Genomic DNA, 25016 nt, shown 5'->3' with positions numbered 1-25016 from the left:
GATTTATTCTCTATGAAATACGTGTTATGTGTATGTGCCTCATATGTTGTTTGGAATATGTATTGAATGAGAATTCTATACAGGTTTTAAACTATGCATAAAAATATATATTTTTATCTACTAATATGTTGGGTAGCACATGGGTAGATAGTTGATGTGTGATAAACAGATGAGAGGCCTCGATGTTGTTTTTAATTCAGTCATCTAGCGGAGTTTAGATGACGACCACAGACTTTTCTAGACAGTCTTGTGGAACGCTAGCAGGTTCGCCACCTGTAAGTGTTAATGAACTTGGGTGTTCATTCACTATACTCCATCCCCCTCATGGTTGCCTTATTTGACATATATTGCTGGGAAACCCCCGAATGCATATGTTGTCGCCCCGATTAAATATTCTTAGACTAGGTCCCTAGTGTTAGTTGTCTTAGGGACGTAAAGTAAGAATAATGGGAATGAGTATTTGGGTTATTGTTGGTTGATGAAATTAAATTAATTATTTATTGTGGGTTGAAAACCCTATATGCTCACCAGGCTCCCAAGCCTGACCCACTCAATTTTCTTTGTATTACAGGTAGTGGTGCCAGAGCATAAGTTGGATGACTTGTCAAGTTATTTTTGGATTATAGACCTGTTGTTGTAAACAATTGTTGTAAGGTCTGTATTGAAATGTTTATGCTTTTGGTCTGTTTATCGGAACATGACATCCCGAGTATTGTAATACAATGAAAAATACATTTCTTTAAGAAATGCTTTGGTAAATCTTATCTTTATCATATTTTGTTTTGGGAACAAATTCCGCAACTCTTTTAATCAAAGGATTACTCTGAAATCATTTTAAAAGCATAAATTAAACAGGTCTTTTCTGACCGTGATTTTGGGGATGTTACAGTTGGTATCAGAGCATTAGTTTAAGCGAACTAGGAATTGTGGGATTTCTAAACTTAAACTTAGAATGCCAAGTGAAATTATGATGTGTGTCTGTTATATTTTAGACACGAGCACTAGCTTATTTTAAGAAAGTTGCCTAAAATGCTTTTATGTGCTAAATGTTATATGTTTGCCATATATGATATTATTTGTTCGGATCTATGGTCTGGTGCCGATCGGATCTTGAAACCTTATGTGAGTAGGATTCTAAGCGTATGTATACGATATTAGAAATAACATGTAGTTGTTTGGAGTGATAAGGATGATTTGAATATCTATCGTGAATGAGGATCTAATTTCACCTTATTTGGTGTATAGATCAAAAATGGTGAGAACGAGGAGTGGAGTTGGAAATGCTGATGAAAACAAGAATCAAATACACGATACAACAAGTAGTTGTTGCAGCAGCAGCACCTGAGCCGATGACTATGGCTAGTGTGCAAATGATGATTCAAACTATGTTGGATCGCCAAATGGAAGAAACGAGGCATCTGCTTTGACAGAATCATGAAGAACTGTCAATTCATGTGGAAGAGCCCGAAGTTAATGTTGGGCAGTCTGAAGGAGAGAACTTCAGTGGGATGATTGGTCAAGACAACCCACCGATAGTTCGACAAAACAACCAAGGTGGAGGACATAATGGAATGGGATGCAAGTACAAGGACTTTTTGACTTGCAAACCATCGTCCTTCACTAGAAAGGAGGACCCGATCAGAGTGATGGATTGGATCTCCGAAATGGAGTTAGCCTTCATGACTTGTGGCTGGAGAGGCAAGTTGCAGACTACCTTTGCAGTGCGTCGGTTCTGAGGTGGATCCATTCCAGATAATAACTTTATAGACAAGATGGAGTTTGCTTTGCAGACAAGATGGAGTCTGCTTTGCGCATCGTTCCAGATAAGCTGACAAAAGTAGACCGGTACGCAAAGGGGCTCCCATGAGAGTACGCAGTGCCAGTGCGTCAGGCACCTACTCTAGAGGCAGCTATTTGGGCTGCCAAGTCTGTTGAGGACATGATCAAGGGAAGAATTGCCAGCATGGTTGAAGTTGGCTAGAAGAGAATGTTTGAAGGAACTTCATGTTCCAATAAAAAAGGAAAATTTTCGAAGTCTGATTCGAAAAAGTTAGGAGGAAAAGGAGGCGAAGCGAGATGGTGTGAGAAGTGAAATAAAAAGCACTTTGGGAAATGTAGTGAGGATGTAACTTGCTACAAGTGTGAAAAAATTGGGAATTTTGCCAATGAGTGTTGGTCCAACAAAAGGATGTGCTTTGGTTGTAACGAGGAAGGGCACATTTTTAAAGACTGTCCGAAGAAGAAGGAGGCAGCTAAGACCAACATTCCACTAAAACCGAAGGCGAGAGCCTTTCAGATGACACTTGAGGCTGCGAAAGTTGAAGTTGATGTCGCTTCAGGTACCTTTCTCGTAAACGAATTGCCTGCTCAAATTTTATTTGATTCTGGAGCCAACTATTCCTTTATTTCGCATGAATTTGTTAGAAAACTAGCTTTGCCTGTTGATAGACTATATAACGCCTTATTAGTCAAAGTTGCTAGTGGCAAGTTTGTACCTGTTAGCCATTGCATGATAAATATTTTCATTGACTTGAATAGGAATAAGTTCCACGAGGAATTATTGCCTATAGAACTAAATGGTTTTGACATCGTTCTAGGAATGGGTTGGCTTACCGCCAATGATGCCGAAATATTGTGCAGAAAGAAGATAGTAAAAGTAAACCCACTAGGGAAAGATTCATTTATGGTGTACGAGGACAAACGCCGAGTAAATCACTACTAGAAAACAGCCCTTTAATGGCGTGCAAATAATGACACTCGCTGATAGAGGACGTGTATTTATGCGTACCCTAAAAAAAATGTTAGTTTTGCAAAATTTCAAGGATAGAGAACACGCATTTGTGCGTGCCTTAAAATTAGTGTCCAAGAAAAAAATTAAAAACACGGAGAGCACCTATCATAAAAAGTGCGTCGTGTAAATGTGTCGCTTTATATTTTTTTAAGGAAGGCGTGATCTCTGATTTTTAATAGCCCATGGAGGGGGGGGGGGGGGATGAAATACCAAAAAAATTAAACACCCAGCCTCTAAAATCCTTTACCAAAAAACCCTAATAATCCTTTAAGCAGTTCGTCTTCCTCTACCTCTGCACTCAATCTCTCTATCTCTCTCTCTCTCTCTCTCTCTCTCTCTCTCTTTCTCTCTCTCCTTTGGAATCAGATTCTTGAAAGATCCTAACCCTAATCGTAGCCCTAACTACGACATGTCTTACCAACCGTGATCTTCAAATCAAAACGAAAGCGACGACCACCACGACAACCGTCGGCTATACAACCCTTACCAAGATCTTATAGAATCCCCACACAAACCCTATATAAACTTCCCACATCTCCTGAATACATCTTTCAAGAGGAATCCATTGCTCAACGGTGTTCATGGGGCGAAAACCTGACATACTACATCGGCATCGGTTACCTCAACGACGCAATAGTTGGCGCCCGGAAAGGTTTAGTAGAGGGCGTGAAGGCTTCTGAGGCTAGAGACACTATGAAACTTAGGGTTAATCGGAATGAAATGCATGGTGGCTGGATTAGCGACTGGAGCGTGGTGGCTGGCTTAGCGACTGGAGTGCTTTACAAGACGGAGGCGGGGGCTGTTGCCGGAGCTATTGGTTGAATAGCGGTGGGATTAGCCGTGATGGGGAAGCAGATTTTGAAGAGATACATACCAATCTGAGCTCGATCTGTATTCAATTTCATCTTACTAAAAGTTTTGGTATTTTGAGATCTCTAAAGGTGATTCATCTGTAGTCTTTTACAATATTTTAGTATTTTACAATATTTAAGATGATTGACATAATTTTGCATGGAATGAAATGTGTGATTGTTTCTCTTCAGGCAGCAGCAAGTTATTGGCCAATTGAAATAATGAGAAATGTGTTGTATTTCAAAATTCCATTTTCGCCCTCGGGAGTATATAATTGGATGCATCAATTGAAAACTGGAGGTGGGAAGATTTTAGTTTCTTGTTCTAAATCTTTAGTCATTTGGGGTGACCTGCCTGGGAAGGATAAGTTGGGTAAGTGTTTTTGTGAGAATGGTGATGTGACCATTTTGCCCTTATTTGAGAATTGGATGTTTAGTTAACTAATTTCTACAAATTCTGACAAGGGTAAGAGTTCTTTGATAACTAAATTCAATTAACTAATTTCTACCCTTTTGGTAACATATTTACTATCTCCTATCAGGCCTCATCTGATATGAGTGTAATTGATTTTGACACACCGTTTGCGTTTGTGTATTCGATTGCTGCTGGTATTGAATTACTTGTTATGATTTTTATTATGGCCTTAGTGACATGGCAAGTTCTCATTGTATCCATCTTTGGTATCGTAGCTTCAAAATACGTTCAGGTGAATACACATGCTATAGGAGCTTTTACTTAGACACTTTAATTATATGTTACATAGACACTTTAATTATATGGTTTATAGTGCTTTCAATGCACATGCTATAGGAGCTGTTGCGGATGTTGCAGGTGCTGGTCTAAATGTCCATCTTTCAATAGTTCTTCCTGCTTTGCTCTCTGCCATGGGAAATGATGAGAAATAAATGTTTTATCAGACAACTATACACGTGGTAGAAATCTAGAGCAAAGAACAACAAAATGGAAATGGAAAAGACTTTGAACCAGTTGAGTTCAATGAGAACTTGGGAGAGGAAGATTATCTAATTCTTTGTTTTAATAAATATATGCAAGCTTATTGATTTTTCATACATTCCCACTGTCATTTATTGATTCCTTCTTCTACACGATGTCTAATAAAGTGATATTTTATGTCGATATGTCGAGATCTACCATGATCTCTCAGTTCCTTGGTCAAGGCAACTGCTCATTTATTATCACAAAAAATTTGCGTAGGCTCTTTTATGGCAGGTACAACTCCAAGATCTCCAATGAAGTTCTTCAACCATATCGCCTCCTTTGACGCTTCGCTCGTTGCAATGTACTTTGATTCGCACGTTGAATCAACTACGGTTTCTTGCTTCGAACTTTTCCAACCCACTACTCCTCCATTAAGGTAAAGACCCAACCCGACTGTGAACGATAAGTGTCCCTGTCGGTCTCGAAACTGGCGTCACTCTACCCTCGCACCTTTAAGTCATCACTCCCTCCGAGGACTAGAAACCATTCCTTTATCCTCCGAAGGTACTTAAGAATATTCTTGACTGCGGTCCAATGTGCTTTGCCAGGGTTCCCTTGATATCTACTGACCATGCTCAAAGCGAAGGCCACATCAGGGCGAGTACAAGTCATAACATACATGATCAAGCCAACTGTGGAAGCGTAAGGAACTCAGCTCATCTCTGTTATCTTGGCTTCGGTGCTCGGACTTTGAGTCTTACTCAACTTGGCATTACTTTGGATTGGTAATTCTCCCTTCTTTCCATACTAAAACGTTTTAGTACCTTGTCCAAGTAAGTATTCTGACTAAGTCCTATTAGTCTCTTACTTTGGTCTCTCACTATCCTCATTCCTAAAATATAGGAAGCCTCTCCGAGGTCCTTCATAGCGAAGCACTTCCCGAACCAGGACTTAACTTCCTGCAGTGTCGGGATGTCGTTTCCTATGAGTAGTATGTCATCGACATACAATACAAGGAAGCTAACTATACTCCCACTGACTTTGACATATACACACGATTCATCTTCGCTTCGTACAAAGATTCTCATCGAAGCAAAGATTCCATCTACGAGATGCTTGCTTAAGTCCATAAATGGACTTCTCAAGCTTTCACACGCTATTAGGATTCTTCGCATTGACAAAACCCTCTGGTTTAGTCATGTAAACATCCTCAACCAACTTCCCATTAAGGAAAGCGGTTTTGACATCCATTTTCCATATTTCATAATCATGAAATGCAACAATGGCTAGCATCACCCTAATAAACTTTATTTTGGCAACTGGTGAGAAGGTCTCATCATAGTCAACTCTGGGAGTTTGAGTAAAGCCCTTCACAACCAATCGTGTCTTATACGTGTGCACATTCCCATCCATGTCGGTCTTCTTCTTGAAGATCCACTTGCACCCAACCGTCTTACGTCCGGGCACATGGTCAACCAAATTCCAAACTTGGTTGTCGTACATGGATTGAATCTCGCTGTCCTTCGCCTCTTTCCATTTTGCAGACTCCGGGTTTGCCATGACTTCCTTATAGCTGTTAGGTTCATTTAGATTTATTAGTGTACTATCACTAATATATGTATCCCCTTCTGTAGTAATATGAAAACTAACCCCTTTATATTTTCTAATTATATGTTAAATTTGAAGTTATAATAACTTTAAAATTTTGATATATCTCTTAATTAATAATTTATTTATAATGATTTATTTAAAATAATCGATTAATAATTATAATTTTTTATTATAAAAGTTTAATTAATTTTATAACTCGTGGTTCCCACGGGATATAAACTAGTTAATTAATGAATTCATAAAAATGATACTATTATTGATAGTACTCTTCAAATTTAAATGGTAAAAAATATCATAAATATTATTTGTTCTTATAAATATCACAAAATATATGCTTAAAAATATACAATCATCTTCTGATAAGGTAAATATTTATATTTATAGAAAATTGTATTGTCACGAGTTCTTCGGTTTTTTGTGGTTTTGCTAGACTAGAAACCGTACCGCACCGAACATTTTCGGTTTTTGCAACTAAAAACTGCACCGTCGGTTTTCATTTCGGTTTATGCGGTTTTTCGGTTTGCGGTTCGGCTTTAGCTCACCCTTAACAATCTCTGATACCATTAAAAAATTGATTACTCCAAAACTTGAATTCATTCGATCAATTGGGGTGTTTAAATACAAAGCTAAGAAAAGATATGGAAAACATAAAAAAAATTGATTACTCCAAAACTTGGTGAGGGGCATGGTAAACATACAAATCTGGAGATAGATAGACTTCCACGTTCCAACTCATCTACATATCCCATAAATTGCGTGTATATATATATATATATATATATATATATATATATATATATATATATATATATATATATATATATATATATATATATATATATATATATATATATATATATATCACGTTATTCTCCCTTTTACAAATCTAATAGGTGAGCTTCCACCATCATCTAAGCAATCAACTGGCATCCAAATTACAAACCTGCATGATCCATGTAAAAAAGAAGTTATATATGAAACTGATCATTCGCCATTTAAGATTAGGGGATATATAAGATACTAACACCTATATATATATATATATATATAGTACAATACGTCAAAGTAAAGCAACAAAGACAACCCCACCACAATCATATATGCAAGGACTATTATTGCTTACAAAAAGCACTGTCTCTATCAAATTGCATAGCCATATATACAAGGACTATTATAACCAACACATCTTTAATAGTACATTAAATATGTCGAAAGTGAAAGCGAGTTTGTTTTAATTATTTATTTATTTAAAGAATACTTCTAACTATTATTTGTGTAGAACACATGCAACACTTGGACTTTCATCATTGTTTGCTTTTCAAAAAATTTATGATTTAAAAATTGTTGTGCATAGCAGTACTTTTTATTTTTAAGGGATTTCACACTTTACTTTAAATTATATTATTCGATTTGTTTAAAAATTTCAACATGCATTTTATTTTAATAATAATATGAAGGATATTTTAAATAATTCAAGTATTTTTTCTTAAAGAAATCAAAGTATATTTTATATAATTCAAAACCATTTCGGTAAATTTCATATAAATAATTATTTTTTTGTTAAATTGTCTTTAGCCGAATATTAATAAATTATAAAGTTAATAACTAAAATTATCAAATATATTGAAGCTAACCGAAGAAATAACCATCCTCTTGTAAAATTTAATAAAAATGAACATATTGTTTGTAAAATTAATAATTTATTTATTATTATTTATTATTATTATTTTTAATAATCATATCATCATGACGTTTATATGCAATTTGTATATGACTAAAACTAAATAAAAATTTGATTTATAATTATTTTTAACTATTGAATGATTAATTTCATTTTATTTAAGTAGTTCGAAAGCCTTAAAAAACAAACATAATTTTTATTACAATTTGCAAACGTTTGGTCTACATCTTTTGTTGCAAAGGGTTGTAGATACGATACAATGTCTATAGATGTTTTAGCTTTAACACCACGTGAATCATATAATCAGATAATCACTTCGATCTACATACCAAAAGCAATAAAAGTTTATTTATTTATTTATTTATTTATTTGTATAAAGGGATTGTTGAGTAACAATTTATGGACCATTTGTGTACGTACGTAGTTTGCCTTTAATTTTCACATGACAACAACACACATCACATATAGAAAGACACAAAGTGACTTATTTGCATAATAGTAGGACACATTTACATTTTGGGTGCATCGATCATCCATCCCCCACCCTATATATAATACATGCACCCACGGACCACGGTTGTAGGTTCACCCTTGGACCATATAACATGCCTACGTCATATAGGTTTTTCATTTATGCATGCTACTCAATCATCCTTCCGTTTTGAACTTTTTGATTTAAGATCAAACACCGTCTTTTGAATCTGTTCATTCGTCACAGGTTCTGAAGTCTGATCAGCTTTTCTCAAATACTGAAATTGCGACGAGTAGGACTCGAAGAACTCCATGTTCTCTTTCTCTAATTCGGTCCACACTGCAATTATGATCCTCAATAATTATCAACAAACTGAAAATGAGTTATGTTTCTTTTAGGTGGGATAAATACTTGCACTTTTTGTGTCATTAACATAGTAGAAGGTTCTATCTTGTGCAAGTTATATGGTATCTAGGCGGAGAGATGATGTGGAACTAACCCGTTGAGGTGATGACTGGTTTTATATTTGCATGTTTACAAAGGGCTTCCATGCACTCTTCTTTGGTCATGCCGAAGAGCAGACATTTTTCTATAAGATGTTGTACCTACAATAGTCAACAATTTTTTCATGATCAACATGTAAAATGAATAATTACACATGGTTCTACATATGCCTATTACCATGTGTATGTATGAAGACGAAGAGTCACCCATTTCCAAATATCTATTTGATCTTCAGAAAAATGAATGATTAGAGTGAAACCATGGAAGTATTGATCAATTTATATAGAGATGAGCCAAGAAATATACGATGTGGAAGATGGACGATGATTGGTGGAGAAGGGATTACATAAGATTTTGTGGAGTAGCATTTCTGTCTTGTAGGACTCCCATTTGGCACCATACCCCACATGTGATCCCTGTGGGTCCTGACTTGCTTTCAAACAATAATTTCAAACACTTTTGATTAAAGAATCCACACCCCGACCGAAGGCTTAATCCAAGTTGCCATTCTAGTGTGAATTTACTGACTACCAGTACATTTGTAAAGTGCTACTTATTTCTAACTGATACTAGTATACAAAGCAACCATACTGGACAAAGCCTAGAGTGCAAAGGAAACAAAAAGTAGGGAAGGCCTCCAAAAGAGCTGGACGTTGGGAACCAGTCCTCAAAAGGAAATACACTCCAATCACGAACACTCGATCCTCAATGAGTTACCAGATTCATGGGGAAAAGAAAATCACATGATCGGCAACATAAAAAGAGTAATGAACATACAGTACTTTGTACACAAGACCGACATGCAAAGAAATATTTGCGAATTTCACATAAACCAGCAAACTAATCTTACGTTTGGGGGATTGAAAGGCCCGATTGTGTGGTTTTTGGACTACGGCCTCACAGCATTTAGTCCTACAAGCTAGGTGGAGACTAGAGAGTGAATTTAAAGGAAGTTGGGTTTCCATTTCCGGACAGATTGCAGTTTTTTGATGCGATCTCTTCATCATTGTCTTGTTTTATTCCGTATATCTTGTTTGCCTATTCAGTGTGTGTGCATCCACACAGTATTTACATGTTGATCATATTGCCCCTCCTAAGGGACAATAGTTAACAAGTAAATATGTATGAATGCACAATAAACAAACAATGTATATGGAATCATGTACAACTTTATTGAGTATACAGCTTTTCTTTAGTTACACGGTACCATTGTACTCTTTTTGTGGGAGTGATATTTCATATGTTGGGATCTTATATGGTGTGGACGTGCCAACAATATTTTACTTTTATTTTCACTTTTTTACACGAGAGCAACAAACGGAACCAGTATTCCTTCCCTTTTATAGCGGTTGTTTGGAGCATGATCTAAATTCTGTCATTGGAAGTTTCTTCTCTTAATACCTTTATTTACAACCACTGCAAGAAAAACCGTTAATAGCGTCGACAACCACTATTACATGCGACATGAGTTTATGTCGCCGGTAATAATGCTGTCGCCGCTAAAAATATTTGGTAGCGATCTGTGTGACTTTTGATCTCGTAACCATAACCGTTGATTGGTCCTTACATCCGACGACTGAAAACGCATGTTGTTAAGTATCGGTACCGGCAACATTAATAGTGGTGACACTTGTTGCCGATAATGCTCGAAAATAAGGACCGTGAAAAAAAATTCCCTCCAAGGTGTCACCGCTAATAACCAATAATCACCGCTATTTCTTTCGCGTCGTTGGTAGGTGTCCCTGGTAAAAGGCATCGCACATATATTCCTTTGCAACTTTTTTTCTTCCCTTTTCCGCTTCCATTCTCTCTTGATCGATTTCATCTTCCCTCTTCTGATTCCAACGATCTGCGACACCTTTCCATCACTGGTTTGACTTTGGATTTCCACCGGTTCCATCTCCATTTACCAGCAACGCCTTTTCATCATCGACGACGCATCTTCTCCGGCAACTAATTTTTCTTTCTACCTTACTGTCGAGTTAATTGCAAAATAACATCGATTTCAGTTTTTTTTCAGTTGTTGATGTCACTAGATCGATCACCTCTACCACTGCACTCGCTTGTTGATTTTCTGGCCACCACAGGTTCATTTCTTCCTTAATTTCGAGATTATTTGAGAAATTTGTGTATTTGTGTTTATTATGTGAAATTAGCAATGATGTATATTTGGTGTATATTTGTGTATTTGCATGATATATGTATGTGAATGTATATAATGTGTATTTGTATTTATGACAACATCAATGTGGAATATTGTATGGATGTATAGTACATGTATATGTGTGTATATGTGTATTTGTTTGTATGTGTGTGTATAATGTATATTTCTAAGGATATGTGTATATATATGTAATGTGGATTGTATGTGTTTATAATGTGTATTTTTTATAGGATGCTATTATTGAGAATGTTATTATTGAAAAAAAATAAACAAATAAAGTAGGATATTATTATTGAGAATGCTATTTTTTGTATAAAAAAACAAATAAATTAGGATTGTAAAAAAATAAATAAAGTAGGATTCTATGTATTGTGTATTTGTAATAGAAAATATAACTATATATCGTATACTTTTGTAGGAAATGGTATCGGTATGGCTCCTGTTTTTATACATCATAGTTGCTATTATAGGCCATGGACATAGGGTGATGGAGCCAAGGACCTACATTTCCCAGACGGTAGAAGTGATGGTCATCATGAGTAAGATGATAGTTCTTATTATGATATTTTATTTACTATTTTTATTCAGTTATTATAAAATATCGTTTTTAATAATTTTTAATTATATTTGTAGTTTTGCCACACAGGAGAGTCCCGGGAAAGCGTAGAACCTTAAGCTCGAAAGAGCACTCTTAAAGAATAAAGGCAAACCGATTGACATGGACTATGATAGGGATATGACGTATGATCATGTAGGAGAGCCGAATGACATGTTTGCATGCGAAGTTGGAAAAATAATGTGGGAGATAGTCCCTTTTGATAAATGGACTTGGAAAAAAATTCCCCTACGATAGAGGATACAGTAAAATAACATTTTGAGGTAAATTATTTTTATAAGAATAGTTTATATGGTTACTTATGACTGGTTTTTACTAGGTAACTTTTTTTGTAGACAAAGTTTGATTTGGATGGGATGTCTCGAGATCCAAACGTTGCTATGCTGTTAGAGAGTTTTGAAGTTGTTTTATTAAAAGGTTATCGAGATCATCAAGCTGATGCAAAAGAATAATTTTTGCAAGTTAGAAGGTATGAGGATACCCCGAGAGCATTAGTTAACCCTCAGATGATATGGAGGTCGATACTTGCAAGTACTTGTTAACCCCCGAGAGCATTAGTTAACCCCCACACATAGTTGTTTCAGAAAAGAACAAAAAAGTCTGTGAAATGCAAACAATCATGAACCGTAGGGGGTCGAGCTCGTATAGCAATACTTGTTATAAGAAGGTAACGTATGATATTTGTAATTATTTATTTATAATATAATATAATTTTTAATATTAAACAGAACCTGAAGAGAGTAGAAACCTTTCACAAGGCTCATATCGGCGGGAATGGTGTATTTGTTAGTTTTGAGGCAGAACAACAATACGTAAGTATTTAATTATAATTTTATCATATAATTAAGTGTTAATTTATACTTAATTGTTAATCACTTTTGGAAAAGGGATAATGACTTGATAGGGTAAGATACTTTTTGAAATATACACATTTAGTTCTTATTCTTTTTTCTTTGTAAAATAAACCCTTATACTTTAATAATATGTACACATTAGGTCCTTTTCACCGGATTCTACAGGTTTTGCTGACGTGGAGGGTTTATTTTACAAAAAAAAAAAGAATAAGGACTAAATGTGCACATTTCAAAAAGTATCTTACCCTATCAAGTTATTTTCCCTTTCTTTTATTTTGTTGAAATTAAATACCCAGGTGGCATCCACATATCTACAACGAGATTTTTTCAACTTTTATTCATCATGAAAAAGAAGGAGAACCCCGATCTTCGGCGACTCCTTTGTGTGTTCCTACATATTACTGGTAGCAAGGAGGAATGATGGCAAAAATAGCAAGGTCGAAGGGTGTAACGACCGAAATTTCGAAACAATTAAAACTTTTCAAAAACAACCCATTTAAATAACGTTGTTACAAAAAGGTTTTCAATACATTATTTAAACAGAGTATTTACCAGGTCCATTTCATAAAACACCAACGCGAGGAACGGTACGATCACACCTTTGCCTTGCCACAGACTCCTGAGAACCTGAAAACATAAAAACCACAACTGTAAGCCCGAAAGCTTAATAAGATACCCCCAAAATACCAACCACATATACGCCCTTCCAGGCCACAACCTTCCGGTCCAAAACATATCGCCTTCCGGCCCATAGCATAATGCCTTCCGGCCCATAACACATTGCCTTCCGGCCCATAACATATCGCCTTCCGGCCCGCAACATAAAAAGCATACATATCATGAAAGAACATAGAACAACCTTGCATACCGGGTTACACTCCAGACCAGACAACCATGCAAATAACATATACTCATATAACAGTTCACAGTTAGCAAATCGATCAACAGATCACATAACATATCATTACCCTAACCAAGATACCAGCCTAGCCGATCACTAGCATAACATCACCCTACGACTCAGCCAACATAATAATTACGCACATACGCCTTTCCAGGCCATGACCTTTTGGTCCACATCGCATTGCCTTCCGGCCCACAACATGCAATGCCTTCTGGCTCATAACGTAACGCCTTCCGGCCCATATCCCACAATATCATACAACAAACAATTACCCAGATTTCCATCCGATAAAAGGGTCGGCCTTGGTGCCTTAAACCCTATAGATATAGTGAGGATAACTCACCTTGAAACTGCCGACCGAACAGATAACTCAAGCTGCTCCGATCACTGATACGATCTCCACCACTGGATAGCCACCAATGCACTGAACTCAAAACCATAATCAACAATTACCAAAGTACCCCTGGAAACCACTGGTTAACCCTTGGTCAAATACTAGGTCAAAGTCAACCCCTGAGTGACCCTACTCGCCGAGTCAACCCTATGACTCGCCGAGTTCCCATACTCAAAACTTCACTCAATCCGCGACCTAACTCGCCGAGTCACCCCGAGACTCACCGAGTCTAACAACTCCGAGTCCACTCGCACACAACTCACCGAGTCATCCCTTGACTCGCTGGTTCTCGACTCAACCAAAAAATATTTGGACTCTTCGACAAGACTCGCCGAGTCCAAAAACAGACTCGCCGAGTCTAAGGCTATCATCAACCTACTCGTCGAGTTGTTCATACAACTCACCGAGTTTCAGGCCATCTTCGTCCAACTCGCCGAGTTGTTCTTCCAACTCGTCGAGTCTCAGCTCATCTTCAAGCAACTCGTCGAGTCCACCCATGTGACTCGCCGAGTACCACCGGTCTGAATCCATACAAAAGCGTTCTAGACCATGCAATTGATCCAAAACATAGATCTAGCCTCCTACAACTCATCCATCACGTAAAGTGGCAAACTTTACGTGAATCCAAAGAGATCTATGCATTTTGCACATTAGGGCTAAGGTTTGGGACAAGATAGCTTCATCCAACACTCAACATAGGGACTTTCCTGTATTCCAACTCTCCTCCAATCCAGATCTGAGGTAGCAACCTCAGATCTAACCTCTAGACTCCAATATCACCCAAGATAAGCTTCCCTCAAACCCCAAAATGAAGAGACAAGATAACAACAGCCTAAGAACGAGATATTACCTTAAAGGAACGCCCCAATCTGCAAGGAAACTTGGGTCCAAGCAAAGCCCTTTGCTCCACACCTTCAAAACCCCAAACTTTCTTCAACAATTACTTCTCCAAGCTCCAATCCACTCAACAATGGTGCTTCTCCATGATTTTAGGGTTTCTGGGACTCAAGGGGGTGGTAAAGAGGCTGGGGAGGAAACATAATGCTCTTTATATAGGGCTCAACCCCGAGATTTAGGGTTTTCTCCACCCAGCGCCTACTCGCCGAGTCCATCTCATTGACTCGCCGAGTCGGCTATTTAACACGCGACCAAGTCGCGACTCTACTCGCCGAGTCCATCCATGGACTCGCCGAGTCACTCTTTCCCAAATTACACTTTTAGCCCTTCAACTCAACTCTTGCTATTTCGGGATGTTACAATTCTCCCCCACTTAAATTAGGCTTCGCCCTCGAAGCCTACAACAACTCAACTCCGAAGATACCCCCACAACGCGCCACCTGGCCTTAACCGGACCAGGTCCCTCAAGGCATACACATCAAAACTCGAACGCACTCTCCCTTCCTTTACGGTGTCCTTACCACCGTCTCGAACCGGGCACCGACTGTACGCTCTGATAATCACACTCAAAAACCGAGAATTACCCAAGATGCATCACTACCCCAAATCTCAATAATCACTCGACCCATAAGGGTCAGAAAACCTTGAACCATCGGATCCCCGATCCGAATCCCACTCTATCCATTCCGGGATGACTGAGAGACCCATTCTCAATCTCAGAGCAACTCTCACAAGTTCTCCCCTTGCAACCGCATACACATGTTGAACTAGCTCTAACATCCTCAGGTTGGGAAAACCTGATACACTGATAATATCCTCAAACATTCCCCAGGATAAGCCACTAATACATACCCCATACCCTGATCAGAATCACACTGAGAGTTCAAGACTCTCTCCCTGCATCCTTTCCGAGCCTCTTGGCTCTACACCTGTGGGATTCCCTTCGCAACCTCAGCAAGCATCCCAAACTGGATGAGCTTCTATTCCACTGCCGCAAACATGCTGCTCAAACCATACTCGAAGTACTCCATTCATAACTCTGCTCTGCCACTTTTACTTCCGTGAACTTATACTCCCTCTCGGAGTTACACACTTCTTACCTCTCTCTTTTCCCTTACCAAGGAATCCACTCGGCCACACTGTCACTCCAACAATTGCCACGGTGCTCGCCCAACGCTACACCACCCTTTAGCGTGTCCGCTATCCATCCAACACACTCACTCTGACTCTCCTCGCAGGGACTCTCGAGCCCATGCACTACCTCAACTAAACAAGATCACTACCCGGGGCCAGACCTCCCAATGTAATCACACTGCAACCTACACAATCCATATCCTCAAACTGATTCAACAATACCTACAGGGTCTTCAGCATGACTGGACCGCCTCACTAGGCCTTCCGCCCAACTAGCATTCGACATTCCGAGTTATCACCCCCGAAAATCCCCCCATGCATACCGTTCTAGCCCTCTAGGGGTTCCGAACTCTAGCTCCATCAAACATACTTGATCCCGGCCTGCTCCCAGGCCTCCATAACCAAATGCCCTAGGTCTGATTTCCACCCCGTAAGCCCGACACTCGCTCCTATCAGCCTATACTCTGGGCTGACAGAACACTGCTGAATCCCAACAGCTAAGCACCCTCAAGTACTCATCGATCTCCCGGCGAATTCTCTAATTCTTCCCCTACTTATAGCACTGACTAACAACCACCGGTCGCCATCAACGACCTTCCAGAACAACCCTGCACAAAGAAAACACTTACACACTGACTGCTTCCCACAAGCATAAACAACCCTCAACAAAACACATCTCCTCACTGATCAATCCGCTAAAAAAAAAGAATCTGATCTCAAATTATCCATTCCACGACTGCAGATGCTACCCGACATTCAACCCAATGCCGCATCTCCACTAATAACCCTCACGAATGATAACCAACGATAGCACAAAACACCAAACTATAATCATACCAAACCCTCAGGGAACAACGGATACCAAGACGAAATCCCGAAACATGAATCCATAACCATGCCAAACCCTCAAGGAATAACGGATACCAAGACGAAAACCCGAAACACGAATCCATAACCATGCCAAACCCTCAAGGAATAACGGATACCAAGACGAAAACCCGAAACACGAATCCATAACCATAACCTCAACCTGCAAAACGACGAATACCGCATCGAAATCCACACAAAGATACCAGCACAAATAATACACCACAATAATCGCAAGATAACGAGACATCAAGAAGAAACATACCCGCAGCTGCATCCGGCACTACCCTGACCTCCTCTGCCGCAAGCTGATAAGCACAACCCTGAGCCCTTGGGGGCTCCGCTCCATCCTGACCTCCTCCTGAAATCCTCAAAGTGGCCGGTGCTGGAGCCTGCACCGGACCTGTGGAAAGCTGTAGACAGTTGACCCTCATATGTCCAACCTGACGACAATGATAGCAAATCCTCAAATCCCGAACCGGCGCTGACCGCCGACAATCCCTCGCATAGTGCCCCTCCTTTCCGCACTTGCAGCATGCACCACTGGAATTGCACACTCCGGTGTGACTCTCCCTACACTTCCCACAAGTGTGGCTGCTCAGATCCCCCACTCTGACATCAACGGTCTTGGACTGTTTCGGCACCGGCAGCGACTGCACCGGAGCCTGCCTCGGCTCACGCAACTACAACTCAATCTCTAACTCACGCCGTCTGGCGGCCTCCTGCAACTCCAACAAGGTCTCGCACCTCTGCGCAGACACAAACTGTCTGATATCCCCCCCCCCCCTGAGCATACTCAGATATCGGGACATCTGAGCCTGCTCTGAAGCGAACTCAGGGCAAAACATCGCCCTCTCAGAGCACATCCTAGTGATCTCAGTCACCGACTCCGAATCCTGCTTCAGCTCAAGGAACTCCTAAGCCAATCTTTCCCTCTCATCTTGCGGAACATAGCGAGTGCTGAACATTTCTCTGAGCTGATCCCATGAAACCGCAACCCTCTGTGCATCCGAGTATGACCCCGTGGTAAATCACCACCAATCCTTCGCCTCGAGCCTTAACAGGTTCAGAGCACACCTCACCCTCAGATCAGCAGGGCACGAACACGTGAAGAAACACCCCTCCACGTCCGATAACCACCTCATAGCAACAATCGGGTCCTGAAATCCATCGAAGGTGGGAGGCTTCGTATTATCGAAGTCCCGATACTGAAAATCCCTATTAGCTCCTCCCCCTGCCGCTGCTACAGCCACTGTAGCCGTCGCGGCAGCTGTCTCCGTGAGAGCCGCATAGCACTCATCAAAATACTCCACCATGGCGGTCTTGATCGACCCAAACAGTTCCGGCAGCTCGGCCCTGAACAATGCAGCAACCTCATCATGCAGGCTCTCCCGATTCCTCGCATCCAACTCATGCGTACTCATCTGACCGATGACCTCGGGCGGTACTGACCCATCCGCAACTCCGCCTCCTGCACCCTATCCTGACCCAGATCCGCTTCCAGCATGCCTCGAAATCTCCATACTGAAAATATACTAGGAAACCTCAGCCTCTTCCCACTATCCCGGGAACCAACTCTCAACCCAACCCTAGAGGTCATGGTTTCCCCGATACGTGTATGGGTCTTGTGCTTTCAGTAGTACGGGCCCATACTACCTTCCACACCTACCCATATTTGTATGAAGTACTACCACAACACCCTAGCGACAAATGTTCATAGCAAGCGCTCGATCCTCACTCCTAGAGGAACACTGGAAATCTCAACAGAGGAAAACCATAGGCTAGCATGCATCATAAAACATGCAACATTATCATGAAATCCTGAAGATCCCTAGCCTAACACTAGCACGCTGTTCTATCAAAGCTCAATAAAACAAATGTCATGAATGGTAATTTGGGGTTACTTACTGGCTCCGACTGATCGTACCTCCGCGTCCTCCTTTTACTTAATTAAAAAAAAAACATTTTATTTCCTCTTTTTAAAACCCTCCTCGATTTGAGACTGGAGTCACACGAGTGTTCCTCCAATTCGCTCAACCGAAGGCTCTGATACCAACTTGTAACGACCGAAATTTCAAAACAATTAAAACTTTTCAAAAACAACCCATTTAAATAACGTTGTTACAAAAAGGTTTTCAATACATTATTTAAACAGAGTATTTCCCAGGTCCATTTCATAAAACACCAATGCGAGGAACGGTACGACCACGCCTTTGCCTTGCCACAGACTCCTGAGAACCTGAAAACATAAAAACCACAAGTGTAAGCGCGAAAGCATAGTGAGATACCCCCAAAATACCAACCACATATACGCCCTTCCAGGCCACAACCTTCCGGTCCAAAACATATCGCCTTCCGACCCATAGCATAATGCCTTCCGGCCCATAACACATTGCCTTCCGGCCCATAACATATCGCCTTCCGGCCCGCAACATAAAAAGCATACATATCATGAAAGAACATAGACAACCATGCATACCGGGTTACAATCCAGACCAGACAACCATGCACATAACATATACTCATATAACAGTTCACAGTTAGCAAATCGATCAACAGATCACATAACATATCATTACCCTAACCAAGATACTAGCCTAGCCGATCACTAGCATAACATCACCCTACGACTCAACCAACATAATAATTACGCACATACACCTTTCCAGGCCATGACCTTTCGGTCCACATCGCATTGCCTTCCGACCCACAACATGTAATGCCTTCCAGCCCATAACGTAACGCCTTCCGGCCCATATCCCGCAATATCATACAACAGACAATTACCCAGATTTCCATCCGATAAAAGGGTCAGCCTTGGTGCCTTAAACCCTATAGATATAGTGAGGATAACTCACCTTGAAACTGCCGACCGAACAGATAACTCAAGCTGCTCCGATCACTGATACGATCTCCACCACTGGATAGCCACCAATGCACTAAACTCAAAACCATAATCAATAATTACCAAAGTACCCCTGGAAACCACTGGTTAACCCTTGGTCAAATACTAGGTCAATGTCAACCCCTGACTGACCCTACTCGCCGAGTCAACCCTATGACTCGCCGAGTTCCCATACTCAAAACTTCACTCAATCCGCGACCTAACTCGCCGAGTCCAACAACTCTGAGTCCACTCGCACACAACTCACCGAGTCATCCCTTGACTCGCCGGTTCTCGACTCAACCAGAAAATATTTGGACTCTTCGACAAGACTCGCCGAGTCCAAAAACAGACTTGCCGAGTCTAAGGCTATCATCAACTTACTCGTCGAGTTGTTCATACAACTCGCCGAGTTTCAGGCCATCTTCATCCAACTCTCCGAGTTGTTCTTCCAACTCGTCGAGTCTCAGCTCATCTTCAAGCAACTCGTCGAGTCCACCCATGTGACTCGCTGAGTACCACCGGTCTGAATCCATACAGAAGCGTTCCAGACCATGCAATTGATCCAAAACATAGATCTAGCCTCCTACAACTCATCCATCACGTAAAGTGGCAAACTTTACGTGAATCCAAAGAGATCTATGCATTTTGCACATTAGGGCTAAGGTTTGGGACAAGATAGCTCCATCCAACACTCAACACAAGGATTTTCCTGCATTCCAACTCTCCTCCATTCCAGATCTGAGGTAGCAACCTCAGATCTAACCTCTAGACTCCAATATCACCCAAGATAAGCTTCCCTCAAACCCCAAAATGAAGAGACAAGATAACAACGGCCTAAGAACGAGATATTACCTTAAAGGAACGCCCCAATCTGCAAGGAAACTCAGGTCTAAGCAAAGCCCCTTGCTCCACACCTTCAAAACCCCAAACTTTCTTCAACAATTACTTCTCCAAGCTCCAATCCACTCAACAATGGTGCTTCTCCATGATTTTAGGGTTTCTGGGACTCAAGGGGGTGGTAAAGAGGCTGGGGAGGAAACATAATGCTCTTTATATAGGGCTCAACGCCGAGATTTAGGGTTTTCTCCACCCCTTCCCAAATTACACTTTTTGCCCTTCAACTCAACTCTTTCTATTTCAGGATGTTACAATTGAAGGGGGAGGCAGGAGGAAGTACAGACGGTAGTTGGCGGCGAGGAGCTGCTCTGGTAGCCCCCTCATCGATTCTTTCTTCTTTTTCTGGCAGCATATCTCAAAGTTGGAGGCAAAGAGAGACAGATCGGAGAAACACAACATGTAAATGGTGTTTGGCTGTTGCTGTTCGACCGGAAGGATAAGAGACGAGGAAGAGAAGGGTCGACGCCCTTTTTCTTGTTGCTGGAGGATCACCCACCTCTGGTGACTAAGCTAATTAATTGCTATTTAGTGCTACTTGTGCTTCCACACCAGCAAAACCTGTAGAATTCGGTGAAAATGACCTAATGTGTACATATTAATAAAGTATAAGGGTTTATTTTACAAAAAAAAAAACAATAATGACTAAATGTGTACAATTCAAAAAGTATCTTACCCTATCAAGTCATTTTCCCTAAAAGAAAATATGTATATGACCGGTATACCAGGTATAGCCGGTCACAAGGATTGCATTGTTACAAAAAATAAAGTATAAGGGTTTATTTTTCAAGAAAAAAAGAATAAGGACTAAATGTGTACATTTCAAAAAATATCTTACCCTATCAAGTCATTTTCCCTTTGGAAAACACATAATTAATTAGTGGAAGAGCTATTAGAACAAACACAATGGTCGGAATATGAAAGAGAGTTAACAACCAATCAAGAAAGAGCTACTTTTGAGAGAATATTAGGTGAACGACATGGCCATATCAGAGACATCAGCCGAACACCTTGTGGTATCCCTCCAATTGCATAACCATCGCAGCCACCACCACAGTTAACACAGTAACCACAGGTAAAACAAGATTATTTAATTTTAATAAGTGTAAGTTGATTTGGTAATTTGGGTGTGTGGTGATTATTTGCTAAAAGCATTGGTAAGTGGTTTTTTGCCCCAAGTACAAGAAATAGCAATATACTTTGGTTTTTTGTCCGTAGTTTAAAAATAGCAATGTACTTTGGCATCAATAAACACATGTTGATTTGGTAATTGTGTTTGTAATTGTATGTATGTTTTAGTGCAAGAAATAGCAATTCACTTTGTTTTTTTGTCCATAGTTTAAAATTTGCAATGTACTTTGGCATCAATAAATGTATGTTCATTTGGTTTGATAATTGAACTTATAAGTTTATATATGTTGTTATTTATTATTTAGTTGTAAAATCTTCGGACAATGCTCAATAAACCGGTGTGTAGGGATGAGCTTTATGTATTTTTTCAATTGGGGAAAGATCATGGAGGAAACAACGGCAACGGAGATGATGGTTCGTCGGATAATTAGTTTGCGTTTTATATGTTAGACTTGTCGTGACCCTTTGGTACTAGCTTATTGTAATTATAAAACTTGTATCAGGTTTTTTGCATCAAAATCGTTGATTAAAAAAATTTAAAACTGAAAAATGTTATTACCGGTGACAGGATGAATTACAGGCGATTGGAGCATTAGTAGTGACAACGGTTATTACCGGCGACAACAGAATTAGCGGCGACAAGTCTTATTACCGGTGACGTTTTGATCAATAGTGACAGGGCGGTAGCGACAACCATTTACCGGTGACATGTCGCTGCTATTACCTTTACCGGTGACTTTGATAGTTTTTACTGACGGTTTTTGTCGCCGCTATTACCCATTTTTCTTGTAGTGAACATGTTATTTTGGTAGAAGTGATGTTTGACCTAGAGTTAATTTTATGTAAAAGTAACATTTTTTGAATTATGGTTGTGTAGCCAAACATCCATTGCTTGCGGAGTTATTAATTTCCAAGTTTAGTAATTTCATAAATTATTTTCTTTTATTTAGAAGTTTTAGAATTTTAGGATTCCTTATGAAAAGCTACAAACAATACATTTTCACTCGTAGTTTTTTCTTTTTTCATTATTTTATTATTTTTATTATTATTATTTTTTAGAGAATTTCGTCCTTATAAACTTTTATATTTACTTCTATATCTTTATAAATATACCTATCTCCTTAGAAATAACTCATATATACATTCAATTACTTAATTTAATGATAATTAATCTATTTGTCAATTAAAATCATTATCTTTAAAATAGACTATAACTAAATTACTCAAATACCCATACACAATCCTTCACATAATCGATATCTTTATACATATAATTATTTACGACCTGATAATGGTTTTGCTAATTGATTAGGAATTTACAATTTCTGGGTTTTATTAATCGAATTTGCAACCATTAGGTTTTATTCTGGTTTTGCTAATTTATCGAATATGTAGTCACTACGTTTCGCCGCTACAATCAATTAGGAATATGCAATTACCAGGTTTTGCTAATCGATTATATAAAATACAAAGTGACAAAGGATTAGGTCGAAATAATCATATCACGAATAAGGACATCGATTAAAGGAGGGATTGCAAATGAGTATTTTAGTAATAGTTATAATATAATTTAAAGATAATGTTTTTAACTTTTAAATAAATTGGTTTTGTTAAATTAAGCATTAGGGTATATATGTGAGTTATATATATATATATATAATTTGAAGTTTTATAAGGATATATGCATATTTATGAAATTTACAAGGATATAGACGAAATTGTTCATTTTCGATCATTCATTTTGTTTTGGACAAAAAAATGCAAAAAAAAAAAACATCCGAAATAGTAAAAGTTGTGGTGTTGCATTCGGGGTGTTAACCAAGATTTCGAGGTGCTGGACACAAGAATTACAAGGAAAACCCTTGACTTGGATGAGATCGCCGATACAAAACCTCAAGAGCCGAAATATATGGACCGCTTTGATAATTTTTTATTAATTGAGTCTAATTAGTACAAGTAGCATGTTTTTAGTTGTAGAATACAAGTGATAAAAGAGAGATTGTGTGCATGATTTTGAGACATAATCTACCTATTTATACATAAAACACTAACGACTATAAGTTGAATTCCTATAATATCAACATAATCTTCTGCCTCGAAATTCTTGTTGATCGTGTCTTCTCTATCCTGAAAATCTCGAAGACCAAGTCTTTTTTTCATGTTTTTCACAGTAATTATGTGACATCCCCTAGTTCCCAGAACAAAAAAAAAAAGAACTTTTTCTTTACACTTTGAGAAACCATAACATCTTTGTTTTCCGAAAATCTCAATATAATAAAATATTTTGTGGAAACTATTTCCTTTTATAAAAAAATCTATCTTTGAATAAAGATATTGTTTCAAGATAAAAAAATATAAGGATGCCCGAATCAATACACAACATAGTTACAACATAAATACCTACGATCTTGAGCTCTATTGCAATTCTTCTCTTTAATCATTCATCATCCCTTTCAAATCAGTCTTAACACCGCTACATGTGATGAATGTAAACGAAGTGGGTTAGGCTAGGAAACCTGATGAGATACATAAGGTTTTCAATCTTACAATATTATTATGATAATAATATATAATTATCAAACGTGCAAAACAAACTATTATGAAAACCATATCATATAACCTATATGTCTTATAAGATAATATATCCTTAGTTAGCCATCTTGTTGATCCTCACATACTAACCCTACGAAACGACCACACGGGTTTTACCAAAAGGATAACTGGGAACAACAAGTTGCTTCGGGGATTCCTTGGCAGCAAACGAGGATAAAAAATACAATAAATGATTGGAATGAACTGCTCAAATGAACATATGATCCGTTCAGTATAATTCAATAACACCGCAAGACAGTTAAACCGGGGATGGTCATCAACACCCGTTATGTAACACTTGGTTTTAAATCACTTCATTATTCGGGGTTGTGGCCCAAACATCAGTTATAATAAGGCTTAGGGCCTTAGGGATGAAAGGATTTGGCCCTTTTTGGATGTGGATATTATAGATTAGATGATCCAAGAGTTCGATTGTGTTTCAGAGCCCAAGGGTATAATCGTAATTTGATAACTCGGTCCTTTATGAATTTTGGGTTTTTGTTCGGGATGTTTTAAGTCAGGGGTAAGTTGTTAGAAGTGAAGGGTTTCTCGTCACCTTTCCATGGATATAAATTTCATTGGAAATGGACTTAGAACGAAGGAGTTATGGCTAATTGAAGTTAAGTGGTGTAGAAGGTTCATCAAGTATACGGGGCGTACTCGTCGTGTACGCGGAGAGTACTCGTCATGTACGTGGGGCGTAGCGCCTGGCCAGATCGCAGATGTCTCCCGAGTATGCCGAGTGTACTAAGGGTACGCAGGGTGTACTCCCTTCACCCATGAAACCCGAATATAAGCCATTGTGAAGAATCTTGGAGTATTTTGTACACTT

The 25016-nt window shown here is 39.1% G+C and overlaps 1 protein-coding gene and 1 pseudogene across 1 annotated transcript; one reads left to right on the top strand and one right to left on the bottom strand.

The window, feature by feature from the left end:
• The first annotated feature begins 3119 nt into the window (after positions 1-3119).
• LOC145008449 (mitochondrial import inner membrane translocase subunit TIM23-1 pseudogene) lies at positions 3120-3673 on the top strand (annotated as a pseudogene).
• Positions 3674-8339: 4666 nt separating this feature from the next.
• Positions 8340-9157, bottom strand: LOC145011533 (uncharacterized). Its single transcript, XM_078970270.1, has 3 exons — positions 9028-9157; positions 8846-8951; positions 8340-8685 (listed from the first exon to the last, which is right to left on the bottom strand). The coding sequence occupies exons 1-3, from the start codon at positions 9058-9060 to the stop codon at positions 8519-8521; spliced, it is 306 nt and encodes a 101-aa protein (XP_078826396.1). The 5' UTR covers positions 9061-9157; the 3' UTR covers positions 8340-8518.
• Between the last annotated feature and the right edge of the window lie 15859 nt (positions 9158-25016).

The sequence above is a fragment of the Lactuca saligna genome, chromosome 8 (assembly GCF_052625555.1).
Source record: "Lactuca saligna cultivar CGN05327 chromosome 8, ASM5262555v1, whole genome shotgun sequence".
NCBI lineage: Eukaryota > Viridiplantae > Streptophyta > Magnoliopsida > Asterales > Asteraceae > Lactuca > Lactuca saligna.
This window is presented reverse-complemented; position numbering and strand designations above follow the sequence as displayed.